General features: G+C 45.4%; 1 protein-coding gene across 4 annotated transcripts in view; it reads right to left on the bottom strand.

The window, feature by feature from the left end:
- Positions 1-21,226, bottom strand: part of Kif6 (kinesin family member 6) — a 285,185-nt gene that overhangs the window by 121,109 nt on the left and 142,850 nt on the right. For all 4 annotated transcript variants that reach the window (XM_076915376.1, XM_076915377.1, XM_076915378.1 and 1 more), the window contains one exon: positions 19,053-19,268. In XM_076915376.1, coding sequence (XP_076771491.1) covers positions 19,053-19,268 — 216 coding nt within the window. The remainder of the gene's footprint in view (positions 1-19,052; positions 19,269-21,226) is intronic.

Below are 21,226 nucleotides of genomic sequence, written 5' to 3'. Positions count from 1 at the left end.
AACAACAGTTACTGCTTTGTTGCCTGGGATACCTGCTAACTGTCCGGGAAGCAACCTGTCTGCCATGGTGCTGTGGGCAGCCATGCTGTGAGGAAACCACACAGAAACCACGTGGCAAGGCAGGAAACAGTATGAGGAGATTAAAATCCCCGTCTCCACATGAAAAACCAGAAGCACTTAGCCGAGTACCCCTAAACTCCCCACCCAGAGAGAGCCTGAGGGTTGAAAGAGTAAGTGTGACTTTAGCACCTGCTAAGGAAACCTGAGGATGATCAGTTACTTATTGACAGACAATTCAGATGTTTGGAGCTCTGGATGCCTACACTCAGGGCAACTCCTGTAAATACAACCTCTAACATTGTGTGCGCCACTGGCTCTAGGAGCAGGCAGTGGTGGGAGGCCAGAAGGGCTGGCAGAGTCTGTTAGTAAAAGCTTGGAGTTCTGAGGAGACTATTGGCAGAAGCAGATGAGACATTCTTGGGGAAAGCCTCAAGAGAGAGGGAAATGTTATCTGAGCTGAGGAAATGGAACTTGTTATTTAGTAGGGAGAAGGTCTGTTGTGGTGACACAAGAATCTGCTCTACTCCCCGGCAGCAATGGCTCTCTGCTGCCGCCACAGTGCTCCAGATTCTCAAATGAAACACACACACATGTAGCCTTATATTTTAATATGTCTTAAGCAGCTCAATGGCTGAGCAACTCCCAAGCTACTGCGTTGTTGATGCCCCCCTGATATTCCTGAATTATTACTTACTAAAATCTATATTTCATCTTTGCTGCCCAGACCCAATCGGGGCTGGGCCCCTGGGGCCGCTCCTCCCAGGCTCTTACATGGCTGTGAGCTCTCACCTGTCCAGCTCTCAGGTCTGATCTTTCTGCTTCCCTGGCATGGGGATTCTAAAATTCTTCTTCCCATAGTTCCCTTGCCGGAAAAATCTAAAGTGCTACCTCTGTCTCCCTGCCTAGCCATTGGCCTCAGCAATTCTGAGGAGAACAGTGATCAGACTAATGGGCTTGGGGCAACTCCCAGCATTCTTTCTGCAAGTTTCTCCAGCTAGACAGGCTTATCCATGCCTGAACTAAAATCAGAAAGGAGAAAGACGACTTAAGGAATGAATGGGTCAGAGTCTGAGGAGAGACCTGAAGAATCCAAGAGAGCCTCCAGAACAACTTACTAAGCCAGGATAAGGTCCTTGAGTCTTAAAATATGGCTTACCCATATCTTAAGATGGCCTCCAGGATAGGACTTTAAGATGCCATGCTGAGATCTCATGAAGATCCTTAGTAGTAATTCTTTGACCATTTCAGAGAGACAAAAGTTCTCCACAGGATTAGAGGGGCATTCCTGGAGATATATAGACAGTAGGATTTCTGAAAGTGTTATGGGTAGACCCCAAAACAGCTGCCAAGAAGGTCAGAAAGGAAGAATAATGGGTATGGATTTCATCTAAAGGGAATTACAAATGGATGTGCAAGAATCTCATATAGTGTGTGTGTGTGTGTGTGCGCGCGCGCGCGCGTTGTATGTCTTTTCAGAAGTTTTTCCCTTTTTGACAGTCTCTCACTGAATCTGGAGCTCACTGATTCAGCTGGGTGCCCGAGGAGCTTCTAGCTCCACTTCTGTGGAACTGGGATCACATATATGCCAAGCTGTGCCTGGGTTTTGACATGGGTGCTAGGGAATGTCAAATTACATGCTCACACTTGCATGGCAGACACTCTATTGAATGAGATGCTTTTAAGCCCACCAAACACATTTGGAAAAAAGTCAGGCTCTCACTGTGTAGCCATGGCTGCCATGGAACTCTACAGTCCAGGCTGGCTTTGAATTCAAAAGATAAGCTTGCCTCCTCTCCATGCCTCTCTGCCTCTGCCTCTCTCTGCCTCTGCCTCTCTGCCTCTGCCTCTCTCTGCCTCTGCCTCTCTCTGCCTCTCTTTGCCTCTCTCTGCCTCTCTGCCTCTGCCTCTCTGCCTCTCTGCCTCTCTGCCTCCTCTGCCTCTCTGCCTCTGCCTCCCTGCCTCTGCCTCCCTGCCTCTCTGCCTCTCTGCCTCTCTGCCTCTCTGCCTCTCTGCCTCTCTGCCTCTCTGCCTCTCTGCCTCTCTGCCTCTCTGCCTCTCTGCCTCTCTGCCTCTCTGCCTCTCTGCCTCTGCCTCCGCCTCTCTCTCTGCCTCTGCCTTTTGAAGGCTGAAATTAAACTTAAAAATAAATGATACTGTATTAGCATGTGTTGAATGAAGTGAGGTAGGGAGACATGTAAAGATGCTTTGGGATCCTAGTCCTTTACAGATGGTCATGGGCCTGGGTAGATTGTTCTAGATGTTCTGACCCAAATGCTGTTGAATACCTCCCATTTAACCCCTCTTGCATGTGAGTGTCTATTGTAGCTACTAAGTTTGGTACCCTGTTCAGACTATCCATGGATGAAGAGGCTGGGGTAAAAGCCTGTTGTCACTGCTCTCCAGTGAAGTATGGTATTCAAGGTGAAGCATCCAGAGAACCCTGCCTGGACCTGATTTAAATCTGGGCCTCGAGCCTGATGCTTTCTGCAGACACAGGATTTTTACAGAGGGGAAAAAATTATAGCCCAAAGCAGGGAACCCGTTATATTTAATGTGATTTTCTTTTCACAGTGACATCTAACCCATTAACTCAGGTCGCACTTCCTCTATGAAGCTGACTGTTTCATGACTGAAAAACGAGCTCCCTCAGAGCAGGAAGGAAGAGTCCATTTGCCCAGCATGAAGCCCATGGTCTTCCATTTACCGGGCAGACATGACATGCTTGATGGAATTAAAGTGGTGTTGAAAGCTCAGGGCCTATTCTCTTCCTCCTCTCGCAGAAACCCAGAGAATATTATTTCTGTTTGCTACGGAATCCTAACACTGTCGATCTGGAATGACTCAAAGACTGTTTACTCACAATAAATCACGTAGATTCTGGAATGCAGGAGTTAGACGGGACCTTAGAGGTCCAAGAGTTCAACCTTCTCATTTTCAGATGAGGACATTGAGGTTTTACTGGTCAGAGGGATGATGATAAAGTGGTTACGTGACCTGCCCAAGCTCGTATAATTAATGGCAGAGCCAAGAGTAGACATTCCGCCTGTCATCCCCGTCCTTCGTTCAACAAGCTTCCCTGAGAGCCTGCTGTTTGTATGGCCTGTGTTAGACCCTTCCTGCTCTGCTTCCCCCTGGATGTTCACATTCAATGGAATCAGGACCCAAGCATTCCTATTAGGCTGTTGACATGTTTTAATGGGTGGGGATGCTATGCTATTGCTTTTGGCAAAGTATTGTCTCTTCTGGAGTCTTTAGGCCAGAGAACTTGTATACCACCTTATCATAGACAATCAAGAACTAAGTACACTTGCTCTGCTCCAAATATAATAATTTCCTTGCTTTCATAATTTCTTAATCTATTGTCTGCTGTTACAACTGAATACCATTGACTGGGTAATTTATAAAGAATGAAGTTTTATTAAGCTTATGGTTATGAAGGTGAGATGGGTCAAGGTCAGGGTCCAGAGCTGCTGGCAGCTTTCTTGCAAGCCAAAGGGCATCATGTGTTTAGAGAGGCACATGTCAGAGATGCAACTAAGATGGTTTGTATGTAAAATATCAACTCTCAATGTGAATCACCTGACGATCTCAACTCCTCTTAGCTTTACCCTTTAACAGAAAAGTTCTTTAAAGAAAGGACTAAAAATTTGAATTACACTTATCTTGTGTATGTATGTGTGAATATACCACAGTGTACTTATCAAGGTCAGAGGCCAAATGACGGGCAACCCTTTACCAAGCTGTGCACAGAGACCAAAAATGGCCCTGCAGGCTGTCTAGAGTCCTAGGTTGAACTCCTGAGCACTGGGGAAGAGTTTGAAAAGTCCAGGATCAGGCCAGAGCAGCTGACAAGAAGTTTCAGATGACAACAGTGTGTAAGATTTGATAGTGCCCATGTGTAGTCATTGGAATGTCCCCCATCAAAACCCACATTGCAATCTAACCTCACTGTGAAGTATTAAGAAATGGATCAAGGGCAGGCAGAGTCAAGCGCTAGCAAGAGGGCTCAGTAAATAAAGGTGCTTGCCAGGTGCTTGCCACCAGGCCTGACAATGTGCATTTGCTGCCCTGGGACCACATGGTGTAAGGAGAGAACTGGCTGCTGCCATTTGGCCTCATCTTGATAAGTGCACTGTGGTAAATGCACACATACATACACAAGGGCACATCTTCTGAAGATAAGATTGCAAGTTCCTTGATCACCTAAGTTCTAGCGATGCCAGTCACAGGACTGTTTATATATGAAGAAGACGCAGCCTCCTCCTACTGCAAGAGAAATTTTCCTGGTCAAATGAGTAATGAGTCTATAGAAGTGAATGCTCAGGGGAAAAAAAGTGCTGTGTTTTGTAAATGTATCAGTCAGCTTTCTGATACTGTAACAAAATATCTCAAATAACTTATAAAGAGAAAAGGTTTATTCTGCCTGACAGGGGAGTGGTGGTGGTTTTCGGCATCCTGTGAAAATCCTGGAAGTGCGGGCAAGTATAGGGTACAGCAAACTGTCCTTTTGCAACCAGAAAACAAAGGGGTGTGACAAACAGGTCCTAAGGCCCCACAACCTTCTGATAATGTCACCCTGGGGACCAATCCCTTGGGAGATACTTCATGTTGAAACTCCAGCAAAATGTTAAGTACTCATGGGCACGTTGAGTGTATGGGAGAGGAGGCAGTCACTTTAAACTGCATGTTTTAACAGAAGAATGAAGAAGAATGAAGAAATGCATCCTTTGAACAAAAACTCATGTTAAATCTTATAACAAACAAACTAATGTGTTAAGAGTTCTGAGCTTCAAAAAGAAAATGTAACACTGAGGCATAAAAAAAAAAAAGCCTTATTCCTTCTACGGTCAAGTAAAAACCACCAGGATGTTTTCCTGTTCTTCATCTTTGATCCTCTTTGTAGGAAATGAAGAATCAAGATGAATTTGTGTTAAATATTCTCAGAGGAAAACAGTGCATAAGTTCTTCCTCTGACCTTAGAGATAAAGAAGATAAGGCAGGGATGAAGGCACATGGGGAACCCTCTGGAAAATTTTAAACAGGCGCCACTCTCACCAGGCTCCTCTTGAGACTGAGTCCAAACATGCTTTTCACATCAAGGGAGCTTCTGGGGGTGTGGAGTGGGTGAAGATGGGGATACCAGAAACTGCAGAATGACCACATTTATTTAGGGAAAAGAAATAAAGTGTGTGTGTGTGTGTGTGTGTGTGTGTGTGTATAAAGCCCTGCATTTGAAACTCCCCACCCTGTGTTGGTGGTCACTCTAGAATTAACCAGTCACCAACATGTTCGCAGATATATTCCCCAAGGAGCCAAAAGGCAGCTGGAGGCTGTAACTGAAAAATGGTTTCCAGAGAGTCCTTGTTTGTTTAAGGTGGGCAGTGGAGGGTCAAAAGAGCAGGCTCCGGTGTGTGCTCTGTTCTGGAGCCTCAGTCCTGAAGTAAGTCTGGGATAAGACTGGCACACATGGCTGGTGATACATGGCAGCAAGGAAGGGCCAGAGATGGCTCTGTGTCTAAAAGAAGAAAACTCTTGGCATCGCCAGGAAGCAATAGTGCTATGACCGAGACACCACTCTCCTGTATACTGTTCTCCCAGCCCAGCCACAGTCCAAGATGCTGGCCCTCAGAGGGCAAGTGGGTTGGAGGCTATATTCACACCCTGCACCCCCTTTTTTCAGTGTCCATCTTTCTGTCTTCCTCTAGCCTCCTTTATAGTGCACTGGGAGGCATGGAGGATTCTTTGGCAGCTTAAAGGCTTCACTAGCAAAGACGTGAGAGCTATGTTGGGAATCAGACAAGCCTAAGACTCAGTGAATAAAACAAGTAGTGCCTCTACAAGTGGATTCTAGATCTTTAGTCAATTAATTGTAGGCAGAAGGGCTATTATTTGCCCTCATTCAAATTCTATCTCATGGATTTTCTGTAACCCTATACTTTGTGAAGAGCAAAGCAGCCAGCCTATGGTCATGGAGGGGATGGGGCCAAAGAACCACAAAGTCAAGTGCATACATGGATTGCTTTTTAAGCATGCCAAAAATTAATGTGGGAGACACCCACAGGAGCCCAGAGACTCCTGAATAGGAGGCAGCTGGGAGATGCAGGCAGATGGGTCCTATCGTCCCTGGCTGCTGTGGTCTGTGGAACCCGAGCATTGCAAACTGTCTCCCCGTCCTGATGGTTTCTTCCATTACGTCTGTCTTTTCAAGCCGTCAGCCCGTTTTTCTTCATTCCCTTCTTATGAAACCCCTAAGCATCTACTCTGTTTCTGCAAATCCCACATAATCCGTATTCAGTTACATTTTGGCCCTGGTGCCCACCATTGACGGAGAGAGATCTACCTAAGGACCCGGGGGCTTCGCTGTTAAGCCATACTTTATTTGCTGACTGACCACAGGATGGATGGAAGTCGGCAGGGGAGAGAGAGCCTGCCATATCTAGACCTTGGGTTTCAGGGAGCTAAGCTGGTCCTATTGGAACAGGGATTCTGAGAGAATTAGTAATATTTCTTGGCTACATTCTCTGCACAGTCACTATTTTTAATTGATTTTTTTTTTTTTACTAGTATGTAAAGAATTCAATCTTTTTGCGGCATCTCTCTTCTGCCATTTTACCTTCCCAGCCTGGTGACCTTTCTACTTCCTGTCACGTGTGCTTTTGCCGTCTGCCCTTTCTCAACACCTCTTGATCTCCCTTCATGATCTCCTGTCTGGCTTTATAGCCAGTGCCCGCTCTCACACACCTTCATCACACACACAACCAGTAAAAGTTAGCACCTGTACTTCAGTAAGAGAACTTTTTGCCTTTTGTTTCTGGAGTCTGGGTCACCTCACTTAATATATGACTTCCCAGATCCACTCATGTTTCCAAAGATGTCGTCATTTTCTTTTCTTTCAGGCTCAAAGCACCTTCTATTAATACACACTTGAGATTTGCAGAGACCCGGGGAGGAGCTAAATTACTTCCCTTTCTTCCTGGGAATGGCAGGGTCTAGAGCCCAGAGGAGTAAAGCTGAGAGAAATTTCTCCATTTCCAAGTTAGAAAATGATAGTAGAAGATAGTAATCCATTGGAGGGGGGGGGTAATCTTTATGGAGAAGTTGCCCCACTGTGTTTAATGCCTAATGTCAAGAGGAGTCACTTAACTATTAACCCTTTCATTCTGAACTCAGAATAACAACTATACATGCACTAAGTTGATTTTACACCTCAAATGAGCCAAGGCCTGTGTTAAGTACAGGTTTGGTTTGGTTTTGCTTCAAAAACTTATCTGTAAAGTTTTGGAATGCCTCAGAAAATTAGCAAGTATATGGATTCTGTTTTGATTGCTAGCGTTAAGTAGTTTGATCAAAACTACTTTAAAAAGTCTCTGACATTTGTACCAGATTTACAAGACAGACACTGTGATAGGTGAATTGTTGGGGTCACAAAAATCATGATTCTAACTGTGTTTTTTTATAACTGTAGGTGACTTGGATCCTGATGCAGCTGGCTGCTTCTGGCTCCTCTGGTGGGGCTGCACTAAAAATGGAAAACTTTCCATTCTGTATCACCTCTCTGTTGCAATTTCTGTATGTTTTTCGGTGACAGGCACCAGTCTGCCAAAGTGTCAGCCATGGGCCTTGGTCCAACATAAATACCTGGTGCTGCCCGGCTAGCGCACTGAATTAGAGTTTCCCTGCTACCTACCCACCCTCCCGCTCAAAGGCTTTTTACTTCCAAGAAAAGCAGGTCTGTCAGCCACGAGTTTGGTCTAGCTGTCAATGCTGTGAACGTCTGTTGTCATTAGCTGAGGCCAAGGACTACCCCAGGAATGGCAGGTTTCTGACAGCTGCTGGCCTGAACTTGAAGATCTCATTTTTAACTTCCCAGCATCCCGGGTAGATGGTTTGTGTGCAGAGAGGAGAGGGGGTGGGGAATGGCGATTGAGTCCATCAGTCAATACTGGCTCAGTGTTTAGGATTCTTAATCACCAACCCCAGGCTGCTAGGAACCCTAGTTCATTTCAGACCTCCGAAAGTGAGAGATGTCACCCTTAGTGACAGTTATTTTGGATTGGTCCTGGGCTCTCATGGTCCTACCCCTTCCTCTCCCTGCTACCAGGCAGGCAAGCTTGCTAACTTTCCCATAATGTTCTTATATAGATCCCAGCTCCAGTCCCCCCTCACTCTACAGCCCACCCCATCCCATGCCTCTTCACAGTTCTGTAAGTTACCATCTAAGACGCATTTGATAAGCCTTCCATGACCAGAAAGTCAACCTAGTTTCCTGACAAGCATATTCCTGGCTGTTATCTTTAAAGACAATTTGTATCCCATAAACCAAGAAGGTGGAAGGCAAGAGAAAGAAGCCTATTTTATTGAGGACACACAATAGCCTTGTGAGGAGTTAACAGGAATCCAGTTTGTTAATCGTTTGGTAGTGTAGTCCGTGTTTACCAGTGCCTGGCAGAGCTGAGACCCAGCACTTTGAGACCTGCTAGTCATCACAGACCCTTCTCTTCCCCCATTTCAAGATCCTGTCACCTCCATTTGCAGACTCGTCTGCAAAGGCTCTCACACTGAGCCTTGCCTTCTGCTTACTAAGGCTAGCCTCTAGTTCCTCGTTCCAGAGCCCCTACCAGGTCGGAGATTCTTTCCCCTTAGCAGTAGAGGGAGAGATGGGGAGAACTTGCTATCTATAAGGTATGGAGGGGGTGTGACAAGATGCCCTCCAACAACAGAGGCTGTAACAGCAAAGGGGAGGCCAGATGGCCCCAGACAAGTCTCACCTGCTTTAAATTTCTTCTAGAACTCAGTTGTTAAAAGAATGTTGTAAAGGGCCAGGAAGAACATAGGGTTTTCTCTTGTGTGCCAAATAGTGTCTGTTGCATCTACCCAACCTGTTTCTATAGTTGCAAAAATAGCCATAGACAATATGCAAATGAATGCATTCAGTAAAACGCTATGCACATCAAGGGGCAGCACCCGGTTGTGGGCTGTGGTGCCCGGGGCTGTTGCAGTCACTCTAGCAAACGTATTCAGACAGAATTATGGAGGAAGACGAGATGCTAGAGTGTTGGGTGCTGGCCGAATATAAAAGAAAAACTGTTCTAAAATCAAGTTGTTGAAGGGATATTGCCGGGCACCCTTTCTGAAAGTGGGACTTCTCCTTTTAAATATAAAGATTACAAAGGTACATTCAAGCCCTGTGGCTGTCTCAGGAGCCTACAGAGGAAAGACAAATAGAGAAACGGGGAAAGGAAATATGAACTGAAAACAAGAGTTGCTAAGTACTCAGAAAACTGACTCGACACCCATCTCTACAGAGAGCGGGACCCAGGGCGGACTGTGGGAAGAGCCATTCATATGCTTTCAGTAAACTCTACTGTACATGCTCAGTGTCAACAATGGGCAGAGTACAAGGCCGGGCAGTGGAAACAGAGAGGACTGAGATCCAGGTCCATGGTTGGTGGTCTTGGCTGGATGGCTAGAACTGCTTGCACGGGTAGCAGAGATCAAGGGCCATGGGCTGTGGTCTCCTCAGCCTTACAGCATAGAGGGTTTTGTCTGTTTGTTTGTTTTATGGGTACACTGTAGCTGTCTTCAGATGCACCAGGAAAGGGCATTGGATCCCATTACAGAGGGTTATAAGCCACCCTGTGGTTGCTGGGAATTGAACTCAAATGCACTCCCCAAATCTCTCCTAAAACGTCACCGATCGGCCACCATGTGTTCAAATGTCTGAGCCTATGGGATCTCTTCTCATTTAAACAACCACATCTGTCTTACATTTTGAACTTTCGGTGCCTGTGGGATGCACAGGCTGAGGGGAATTTCTTCCTGGGAACACATCACACAGCATTAACAGCAAGATCACCTGCTCCTGCTTGGTGAGAAATAGGGTGTCAGACCTGGTGTCAGTCTTCTATGAAACAATGCTATCCTGCAGAAATGGCAAATTGAGCATTGGAGCCATGAGCATGGGGATAATGAGCTCCTGCGGGTTCCATTTGCTAATGGCAAGAATTGATTACCTCATGCTGACTGTGTAATTAAAGTGGGGCGAGGTAATGAACAATGAAGTCAGGAAATGGAGGCGGTCATCAATTAGGTTTTTACTTCTGCCTAGAAAGATTGAAAAAGAGCCTGCCTGCTGTCTCTCTGAGCTGACACAATAAGTTTAACAGAACTCCGTGAGTTCAGAGAGAGCAGTCGGGTGCTCAATTACATTTCCTGCCCTGTACGATGTTATCAGAAAGCCATCCCGAGCCTGAGTGAAGAAATCACAAAGAATCACATTAGGTAAAGTGTTAACTTTCTCATCATCTCCTGTACCCGACAGCCTTGCTGGATCTGCTTATGTTGTGGAACCAGTGGGTCAGAGGCCTCATGGAATCACAGGAGACAAGTGCTTACAGCCAGGGACTGCTGAAGTTAAAGGAGTTGGGCGGATTGGAATTTAACCTATGCACTAGGGAGTTTATCTTTCAGAGAGTTCTGCATCACACAGGCAGCTGGATACTTTTGTTCTAAGACAGGATGCAGGAGAAAGGATGCAGGGCAAACCAGGAGAGCTGGTGTGCCCCGGTGTGCTGCGTCAGTGTGGGAGGGGCCGTGTGGAGTATGAGTCTGTGGTATTCTTGCACAGCTGTTATTGCAATGATTTAGTTATGCTGTTATCTCGAGCACTGCAGGCTAACGGTTATGCCTACTCTTTCTCAGGTTACCTCAAAATTGTAGAATGATGTATTTCACTGAGAGTTTTACTGTGAGAGATGCAAGACTTCATGAAGGGAACTGCTTAGGTGTTACCTTGCGAACACTGATACAAATTCATATGAACAAAAGGGTAACACTTACATGCTTAGACTGTACAACTGTTATGTTACTGCACGGTAACTGGCCATGAAGGCTGATGTAAGTCATTACAAGCTTTTCTCCAAATGGCCACCATCTATCACTTGGTTGGTTGAATTTGCGGGTGAGGCCACTCTAGTCTCACAAAACATCATTTAAGCCTTGTTTGAATGGTGTTTAGTTTTTGTGGAAATGAAACACCCAGAAGTGGAGTCAGGGCTCAACACTAACCACTCTCGTACGGGATGTGAACTTGATTGCCGGCACCCACACTAGGTAGCTCACAACTGCCTCTAGCTCCAGGCACAGGGGATCCAAAGGCCCCTGCAGACATTTGTAGCATGGGCATATCCTTACATAAGCATGCACAAACCCATGTAATTTTTAATTTTTTTCTTACAAAAGATAGGAAAACCCCTAAAAAAAAAACCAGATATGTAAATATCTTGATGGCACAAATACAGAAAAAAAAAACTTCATGCCCTGATGGCTCAAGAGAGCAGTGAATTGGCTTTTATTAGGAGTGAAAATGGGCCAGACACTGTGCATGTGTTTGTGTGTGTGTGTTTTTGTGTGTGTACTTGTGTGTGTATATGACAATACTTTCATTTTTTTTGACAATACTTTTATTGTATCTGCTAGCTTCTCTAAGGCATTTGACATCATCCCAGAAATGTGACTCTGGGAGCTACTCAGTCTTTCTGCCTCAGGAAGTTCATAAGTACCCCTTGTCTATTCTAGTTCCATGCCTGGTCATTAGCATAGCAGGTATTTCCATGGAATATAGTGTGCAAATAATAATACTTGATTTCCCGTGTCAGCTTTGGAAACTTTGGAGTGTTTCCAGGTACCTAAAACACTCCCAGTAGAATGGACTACATTATCAATTCTAATATCAGTAACAGCTTTAGCTATTAAATTTACTTCCAAAATAAGTGTAGTAAAGACTTAGCTCTAGGAAGGCATTCACAAGATAAAGAGTCCATCAACACCTTGCTTAAGCCTATGGTCAGACTGGTAGTGGACAGTTCGGGTACTGGTTACTTTGGGCCTAGCAGAGACTGGGTGCTGATCCTCTGATTACAAATCTGCATAAATAGGGGCACACAGGTAAAAGCATTTACATGTAGTTTGATGTAAATCCCAGAGAATCACAGTTGATAAAATAGATGCTAACAGGTTCCTAAAACTTCAGGGAGGGCAGGTGCTAGTGTTTGGGGTAACTGGTGTCCCTCAACAGGGGATGAACTTCTAAGACTTTCCCTCAGAGGGAAGGGACAGAATGAGAAGTGTTGGATAAGACGTCTAAGTATGCCTAGCTGTGTGCCTGATCTAACCAAGAGAACAGTGGACAAACCTCCCTGCTTCTATGTGCCACCTCCAGGGGACCCAGTGGAGGCCTCTCAGCAGAAGAGACAGATGTAGAAACCTGCAATTTGGGAACTTGATGCCAGTTTTGTAAAATTCTAGCTGAGGAAGTCACACATCTATGAAACTACAAAGCTGTTTTTATTGTTGTAGAAATGAGTCCAAGCCAATATCCCATCCCTCAGATAACTGATGGATCCCCCTGCTTCTACTGCCCCAATACTGGGATCATAAGCAGGGATTATAACACTTAACATTTTTTTTTTTTAAAGTGTGGGTTCTGGGGAATGAACTCAGATCCTAGTGCTGAGGTTTGGTCTTTTGCTATACACTGTAATGCTAAATACTGGCCCCCAAGGCCTGGTTGCCCCCAGGGAGGAGAGAATTTGAAACTCTCCTTAATTTGAAACTATTGGTTGAATAAAGATGCTGGTAGCCCATAGCTGGGCAGAAGAGAGGTAGGTGAGGTCTCAGTCCCCGGCTTGGGGTCTGAGTCAGAACCATAGAGTAGAGGGTGGAGAGAGGGAGAAGAGTTATGGGGTAGATGAGCTGTGAACACATGGCCATGAAGGCTGGCCTATTGGAGTTAAGGGCTGTCCTGATGGCACATGGCAAATTATTATTCGGGTTATTGATGGAGAAGTACATTCTAATAGCGTTGAGGGAAGATATCTGCCCAGCTCTAGTGCATTAAAGGCTTGTTATAAACATAACAATGTTGTGTCTTTTATCTAGGAACTGAATGATGGTCAAAGACAGGGTAGAAACCCCTGACTAAGATTAAATCCATGCAATACACAAGATACTCTCTCTATATCCTTGTGCTCACAAGACAGGCACTTTATCAAAAGAGCCATCTCTGTGGCCCTGGACTACTTTTGGAGGAGCCATACCAGCCATTTTCCTTGAGCTTCCACTCCGTGGAATGACGGCTCTATCCACTGACGTATCGCTCCAACTAGACTGAAAATACCACTGGTATTCATGGATGGTGATTCCAAAAAAGATTAATCAGCAGATAGGTAGACACAGGCATGGATGGATGGATGGATGGATGGATGGATGGATGGATGGATGGATAGATGGATAGATAGATAGATAGATAGATAGATAGATAGATAGATAGATACCAGGTGGATAGATATAGAACAGAAGTAGGTAGACACATATAAAAGGTAGACATAGGTAGATATAGACAGACAGACAGACAGACAGACAGACAGACAGACAGACAGGGCTTGTCTTAGTTTGTGTTTATATTGCTGTGATAAAGACTGTGACCAAAAATAGCTTAAGGAGAAAATATTTAACTTGTCTTATATGTCTCAATCACAGTCCATCACTGAGAGAAATCAGGACAGGAACTCAAGCAGAACAGGAACCTGGAGGCAGGAACTCAAGCAGAGGCCATGGAGGGATGCTGTTTATTGGCTTGTTCCTGTGGCTTGCTCGGCCAGCTTTCTTATAGAACCCACAGTGGTGGGCTGGGCCTCCCACATTCATCTGCAATCATGAAAATGTGCCACAAATTTGCCTCCAGGCCACTGTGATGGGCGGCATTTTCTCATCCGAGGGTCCTCCTTTCAGATGAGAAAATAAACTAGGTTCCTCTAGTTTATGTCAAGCTGACAGAAGCTAGCTGGGACAGAGCATATAAGAACTCATGCTGTCTGCTGTAGCTGGCCAAACACCAGAAATTCATTCTCACCAGAGGTCAAAGTGCTTCAAAACCAAACCAAAACAAAACAGAAACCATTGTTCAGTTCATAAATCTGAGATAAGGACTCATAAGACCTCACTGGGCTTACAGAGATGAAAGTCTGGGGGTGCGCAGACCTGAGAGCAGACATGTGTGTGCTTGCACATCCATGTGTCACCTTTTCTCCCTCCTGGCTTCATGTTCAGATCTTGTTTCCTCATCTCGTCTACACACCTTTCAAATAAGGGTTTGAAAGATGCATTTCCCCAGGAAGTAGCAGAGTAATCCATGACTGGGAGTCCTGGAATCTGCAAGAATGCCTTTCCTCTGGGAAGCATAAAGGTGGTGTCTCCTGGAGCTTTGCTTTGTAACCTAGTGGAGGACTAGGTGTAGCTAGACTAATAAACAGTAGGCTTTGGTCCCAAGGGAACAGTTTGGTTTGTGTGGATGTGTGTAGGTTCCCCCATAGGCCAGAAGAAGGTGTTGAAACACTTGAAGCTGGGTTATAAGCCGCTCAACATGAGTGCTATGAATCAAAGCTGGGTCCTCTCTAAGAATACTACATGCTCACGTGCTCTTAACTACAAGTCATCTTGTTAGCACCTCCACATCATCATCACCATCACCATCATCACCACCATCATCACCACCATCATCACCACCATCATCACCACCATCATCACCATCATGAACATCATCATCATCTATTATCATCTTCATTATTATTAAAGACAGGATTTTTTTCTGAGCCTAGAGATCACTCATTCATCTAGGCTGGCTGGCCTGTGAGCTCCTGGGATCCAGCTGCATCTGCCCCACCAGTGCTGGAATAACAGGCGCATGCTGCTGCCTCTGGCTTTCTGCTAGAGTTACAGAGCTGTGAATTGCCAGGTGGGTGCTAGGACTCAAACCTGGGTCCTCTGGAAGAGTAATATAAGCTCTTAAGTTCTGAGACATCTCTTTACCCCTAACTCCCACCCTACACTAAACAACTGGTGCTTCAGATGGAAATCAGGCCGAGTGTTGGCTAGGCACACCACCATGTGAGCCACATCCCCAGCCCCCTGAAAGAACAGCATGACTCTCCAAACTGAGTCTGAACAATCCCTCTGGTCTTTTGGAGGAAACCACAACAGACATTCAGTCTCCACATCAACAACTCAAAGCCCCAAATCCTTGACTCTCTTCCACCTGGCCAGCTGCTTGGACAATGACTTCAGGATTCTCCAGTGAACCGTGAATCCAGCCCCACCTTCTAAATCAAAGGTGCTCAGCATCCATTAGAGAGGAGGGGAAGAGAGAGGAAGAAGGGCACGCTTTGACCACACTTTCCGAGCCCAGTCAGTTTGACCCAGTGTGCGTTAGAAGCAGCCCTGGCATGGTTAAAAGAAACGAAACCATCTTCCCAAGACAGAAAATCTCCCAAACCAGCAAACGTATTGATTCATTTGAATATGTTCTACTTTACATAAGCTTTTCATATGTAAGCCTCTGTGGTCCTAAACATCTAATCGGCTCCCAGGATCTTAAACATCAAGGATTCCATTCCATGGGGCTCACTCTGCTACTCTAATTCCTCCACAATTTTCATTCCTGTTTGTAGTCTTTGCCAGACAATAAAGTCCACTCCCCTTCAAACCCTTCCCCAAATGGTTAGATCATTATCAGGCCATTTGTCGGCTCACTCCCATTTACAAGTCTCCTGGAACTCCAGCCAATGGCAGTTAAGACGACTCAAAAGCAGTTTCAGACGGGAGGCCCCTCTCCAATGCTTTGACCTCATTTGTTCTTGGAGCTTGAAAACAATTGCTCTTGCTTTTTTTTTTTTTTTTCAGACATTTTTGGTTCAAGTAAACTTAATTTGTTTTCCAAACAAGACTGTGGTCCATCTCAGTGGCAAGATCAAGGGAGGGGAGAGTCCTTGGAAAAGTTGACTATAATTATAAAGGGAGGGAGGGGCATGAGATGACGTGGGGGGGGGGAATCATTCTGAGGAGCAAGATGGTGCAGAAAGAAGAAGTAGATACTCAGAAAGTCTAGCCCACAGCTCGGGGTGGGTTGGTGAATCTGAGTCATATATACAACAGTTCAGAAATTAGAGCTCCATTCACTGTGAACCATGGTATTCCCCTGGTACTGAAAATCACCTTTTGTTTGAGTGGTGTAGGGTAGGAGGGTAACCTTTTGTCACATGGGCCACCAACGACTCCCCTATAACAAACATAGAGTAGAAAAAGAGACACTCAGCAGATTTTTCAAGTCAACTTTTGTGTGGTCAAGGAGTCTTCCGAAGAAAGACCTAGACCCAAAGACCTAGAGAAAACCTTTTCTTTTAATGTTTAGGTCCGAGGACAGCTTTATGGAAATGTGACTGGGCAAAAAAGAAAAACAAACAAACAAAAAAAAAACCCAAAAAAAACCACAACCCAACAACCACAACCAAAACCAACAATCCGATATAATGGGCTGGGTAAAGAAACTGGGCAGTGCATGCCCATGCTCATGTTGGCCTCTCCGTGGCCTTCTTTCCCACTGGATAGAGGACAGAACCTTTTTTCAGGGAAGGTCTCATGATCTAGCCAGGCAAATTAAGCCAGTGCATTCCCTACGGCCAGCTCTTACATGGGTAATCGAGAGGCTATTTACACGTTCCATGAGTGGCACTTGGAGAGAAGGGTTCTAGGTTCTATGGCCTGTCTTGGAGGAAGGGGGGGGGGAATAGGAGAAAAGAAGGAACAGGATGAGGTTAGAAAGGGAATGTGTTTCTGTGGCTTCCCAATTTCCTGTGGCTCAAAATATGCAGCAAGCGAGCTACAGTGTCACACTTTGGAAATTGTTTTCTGGGTTCCAATAGCTCAGGTGCTGACACACATTCATGATGGTCAAACCTTCAATCACTATAGGGCCAGGGAAGACATTTCTTATACCTGCAGAGACTGTCACTGCCACCTAGAGACCTGGGGTTCATCTCACTCGGACTTTACCCAGCCTATATGCTGCCAAGCCCTGTGCATTCCCCTTCCTTTACACTTAGAATGCCCACCCTCTCTTGGCACTCGTTCTGGCCTAGACTATATGGCCTTTGAATTGGCCACAAGTCTCCATGTCTTCTGTTGGTCTGTTCTGCACATGCCAACCTCACCTGACCTGTCTTAGAGCTCACAGGGCACTGGCACTGGCAAATCGCCCAACAGTGGATTCTCTCCTTACCCTTGAAAGCATTTCTGGATCTTTCTGTTTTTTTTTTTTTTTTCTGACATGGTCCTAGTACCTGTACCTTTGGTGACTCTGATCTGTCAGTCTTTGATTACTCTAAGGTCAAAGACTGTGTTTGTTTATGCATGTCCTCATCTTTAACTTGGGGCAAAATGAAAACTTACCCCACAGGATGAGGATTAAATGTGTTAATTCAAGTCAACAGTTTAGCTGGTGGAGCGAACTGTACTTATAATAATAGTGAATAGCCCTGTGCTTCCAACAAAGTGCGAGCTTGGACCAGCAAGACAGCCAAGCGGATGAAGGTGCCTGCAAGACAACCTAATTCAATCACAGCAGCTGCATGGTGCCAGGAGAGACTCTGGACTCTCAAAAATTGTTCTCTGACCCCCACATGCAGGCTATGACACATGCCCACACCTATAAACACAAACACACATCATAAAGATATTAAAATGTACTGATTTCTTAAAGTATGTTCACCACAAATACATTCAGAATGGATGGGTCAACTCAAGGATTCACCAGTCCAGGTCCTTCCTCCCATTTGACTCCAACCAATAAAGAGAATGTAATGGACGGCAGTAGGGCTGTGTGGTAACCGGTGTCTGAGAGGAATCAGTAGCCCTAGGACGTGGCCCCCACTCTGCTGTGCTGTGTGGGAACTAATTCAAGCAAAGTGATGTGAAATTCAAAGATGCAGGGGTAAGATTTCACAAAATCTGTCTCCATGTTGCTCGATGTTGTCTTCAATAACTGAAGTCTGGCTGCTTAGAGAAAGCCTATGCTACTTTCATTTCTGTTGTGACAAAATATCCGGACCAAAAGCACCAAGGGGAAGGCAGAGTTTGCGTGCTTCACAGTTCTAGCCCGTTGCTGCAGGGAAGTTAAGGTGTGAACGAAGCTCCCCATGCTCAGGGCCTGGTTCTCACTCTCACAATACATCTCTGTATTCCTGAGGGAGCACATCCTAGAAACCGTGTCAAAGAAATCAAGACAGACCCTTACAGACATTCCTCTAGTGCCTGTAGGAATAGAGTATGGGCCTAGAGTACAGTCTAAAGCAGTCTAGACAGTTCTTCAATGGAGGACTTCTTCCCAGATCACTCTGGGTTGTGGCCAGCTGACTAACAAAACTAACAGGCCTGACACCAGACTTGTAAGCTGTTTCCAGGCTTAAAAAGCTTCTAAGTAGATCTGTATGGAGGAGGAAATGCTATCTTACATGGCCAACAGGGGGCATTCTCCATTCCTCTGCACCATCCTTCATATTCCTCAGGGTCCAGGCCACGGTCAGTCATGTGACGCTACAACATGCTGGTCTACGAACGGTCAATACACACAAAGGAGACTGGGCTTCTAATTAGTTCTTTAGAAGCCTTGTACCAACATCTCTATTGAAAGGCAGAAAAGGAAAATGGGCCTGTGGATGAGCCCAACCCTAGAGAATCCTATGACATCATAGATTTCCTTATTTTTTTATCAGCCTTTGATAAAGGCTATATTGGTGTGTTAAAGTTATTTGGCTGTGGACAGCTGACTTGGGTATTGACAACATCTTCACATTGGTACCACAACATGGACCTCACTCCTACTTGTCTGCCACAGAAAGGGGTTCCTTCCCCTCCTTTGAAGCTAACATCTCTACTTATACCCACACCCATCTCACAACGCATCCAGCGATGCCACAATATCCCCAATTCTTCCTCATTCATTCCTGAAGTTGCTAAGCAAGTATTTCAGTTGAAAAAAAAAAAAACCAATTCTAACAAACACATCATCAGAACCTTCATTTTTGCACAGTTCAGACTACAGGTGTGATGTGGAAACCCATCACAGATAATGAGGAATACTGGAATTGTCATCAACCTACCTGTCTTTTTGTGGAGCAAGCTGGATCTGTGCCTGTAGGTGCTGAGGTCCTGGGTCTGGCTCAGGGCTGAGGAGAATGAGGTCCTCTGACCTGCTGGGCTTCCAGCAATGAAGGGTGAGTTCTGAGGTGGCCTGGCTTCACTTTTCTCTATGCTTGAATACTGGAGGACATCCTGATTTTTCTTCTTTTCCTTTTTTAACATATTGACCAGAATATCTAAATATCTGATTTAAGGATTTAGTGGCTCCTGAGAGATGATCATGACCAGATGAAAATTCCTAAAAACAAATACTGTCCTCCAACCGAATAATCATAACTAGTGCCCTTTGGTGCAGCCTGGCCACAGGAACACAGTGGCCCCTTGAATTTGCATGTGCAGCTGTCCACAGCTTATGAGAGAATCAGCCATCCATTGTGGCACAATGATATGGAAGCTATCAAACTGAAAGACCTTTAAAATGCCGACTAACATTGGTATGGAAAAGGAGAAATGTGAGCCTGGCCGTTCATCTGGGTTGGCAGAGTGCTTGCCCAGCACACATGATGCCCGGGGTTCATCCAAGCACCACATGGAGCAGGACGATATAGTGCATGCTATATAATCCCAACACTCTCAAGGTAGGAGGAGGATCAGAAATTCAGGACCATCCTTGTCAACTTAATGACTCTGAGGACATCCTGGGCTATGTAAGACCCTGTCTTCTTTTCAGCATGCATGCAAAAGGCTGGGCACAGAGGGTGAAGCCGCTTGCCAATGGAGGCAGAGCAAGGACAACACCTGGGGCCTTCTGGCCAGTGTGAATGGTCAAATTGGCAATCTCCAGGTTCAAGTGTGAGACTCACTTAAAGTATAAGATGGAGAGTGACTGAGGAAGACAATATCAGGAGAGCATGTGTGCACCTGCACACTCATGTGCACAGGAGTCTCAGAAAACACAGGGGCAGTATGAGAGAGAGGACCGCTACTCACAACAGAGGGGGAGGACCCTAGGTTACACATGTTTTTGAGAAGGTAACATGGAAACAATCCAACCTCCATATTCCTCCTCAGATTCAACTTCAACTTGTTGATTTTTGGATGGCCAATCCATTTTTCCCTTAGAATACCCAGGGTGGCTCCCATTCCTTCTTGTCTCATTAAAATACATTGTCAAGAGCTGATTACAGTATCTCAGTTTCTCTGTTTTTCCTCTCTTCCCAGTATGTGAGTTCCAGGTGTTAAATTCCTGTTGTCAGGCTTGGCAGCAAGTGGTTTACACACCGAGCCCTCTCACTGGCCCCTCTGTCTCCTTTCACACCACTATTCTGAGTCCAAACCTCAACTTGAAGGAACCCTGAGTGACTTATTCACAGTGTGAAGCATCTAATGTCACCCATGTGAACAGCCGTATGGGATTCAGAACATTGAAGACAGTGTGGGCGGACACACACACACGCACACAAACACAAACACACATCTCACTTTTCTATAAGCACATACAAGCCAGCTTGGACTGGTCCTTTCCTGTCACATCTCATTTCATTTGTCTTCAAGAAATAGATACTCATAAACTGTGTCGAGTATTGAGAGGTTGGTAGGAGTGTTTAGTGGGAAGATCCCAGTCTAGGATCAAAGCCAAGAAAAGAAGCAGAACACAGGCTGGGGCTGGGGCTGGGGCCAGGGCTGAGCCCATCCCTGGAGATGGATGGAGTAGGAAAAAGGAAAGGAACGCAGGGGTGACAACATTGTGGGCGGCACTTGGAGACAAGGGCGTGTATGGGGGTGTAATTTGCAGTTGGACTTACCATTACTGGCTGGATAATAAAGTAGCTAAACTTGACTTGAATTTGACATGGGGTCTGCTAAGACTCAACTAAAATTAGAGACTGAAGCTAATGAGGCAGTTTGTCAACTTTGAGTTGGTTTTTAACCTCATAAGCTTTTCCTCCCTCTCTCTCTCCATTCCTTTGTCTGTCTGTCTGTCTGTCTGTCTGTCTCTGCTTTTGTGTGTTCATGTGTGTGTGTGTGTGTGTATCTGTGCTAGTTCTGCAAAAGTCAGAAGAGGACATCAGATTCCCTAGAGTTGGAGATACAGGTGCTTGTCCACCACCTGACGTGGGTGCTGGGGCATGACTACTGACAGATAAACATGGCTCCCAGGAAGAGCAGCACGTGCTCTTCACTGCTGAGTCAC

The sequence above is a fragment of the Arvicanthis niloticus genome, chromosome 17, assembly GCF_011762505.2.
Source record: "Arvicanthis niloticus isolate mArvNil1 chromosome 17, mArvNil1.pat.X, whole genome shotgun sequence".
Taxonomy (NCBI): Eukaryota; Metazoa; Chordata; class Mammalia; order Rodentia; family Muridae; genus Arvicanthis; species Arvicanthis niloticus.
This window is presented reverse-complemented; position numbering and strand designations above follow the sequence as displayed.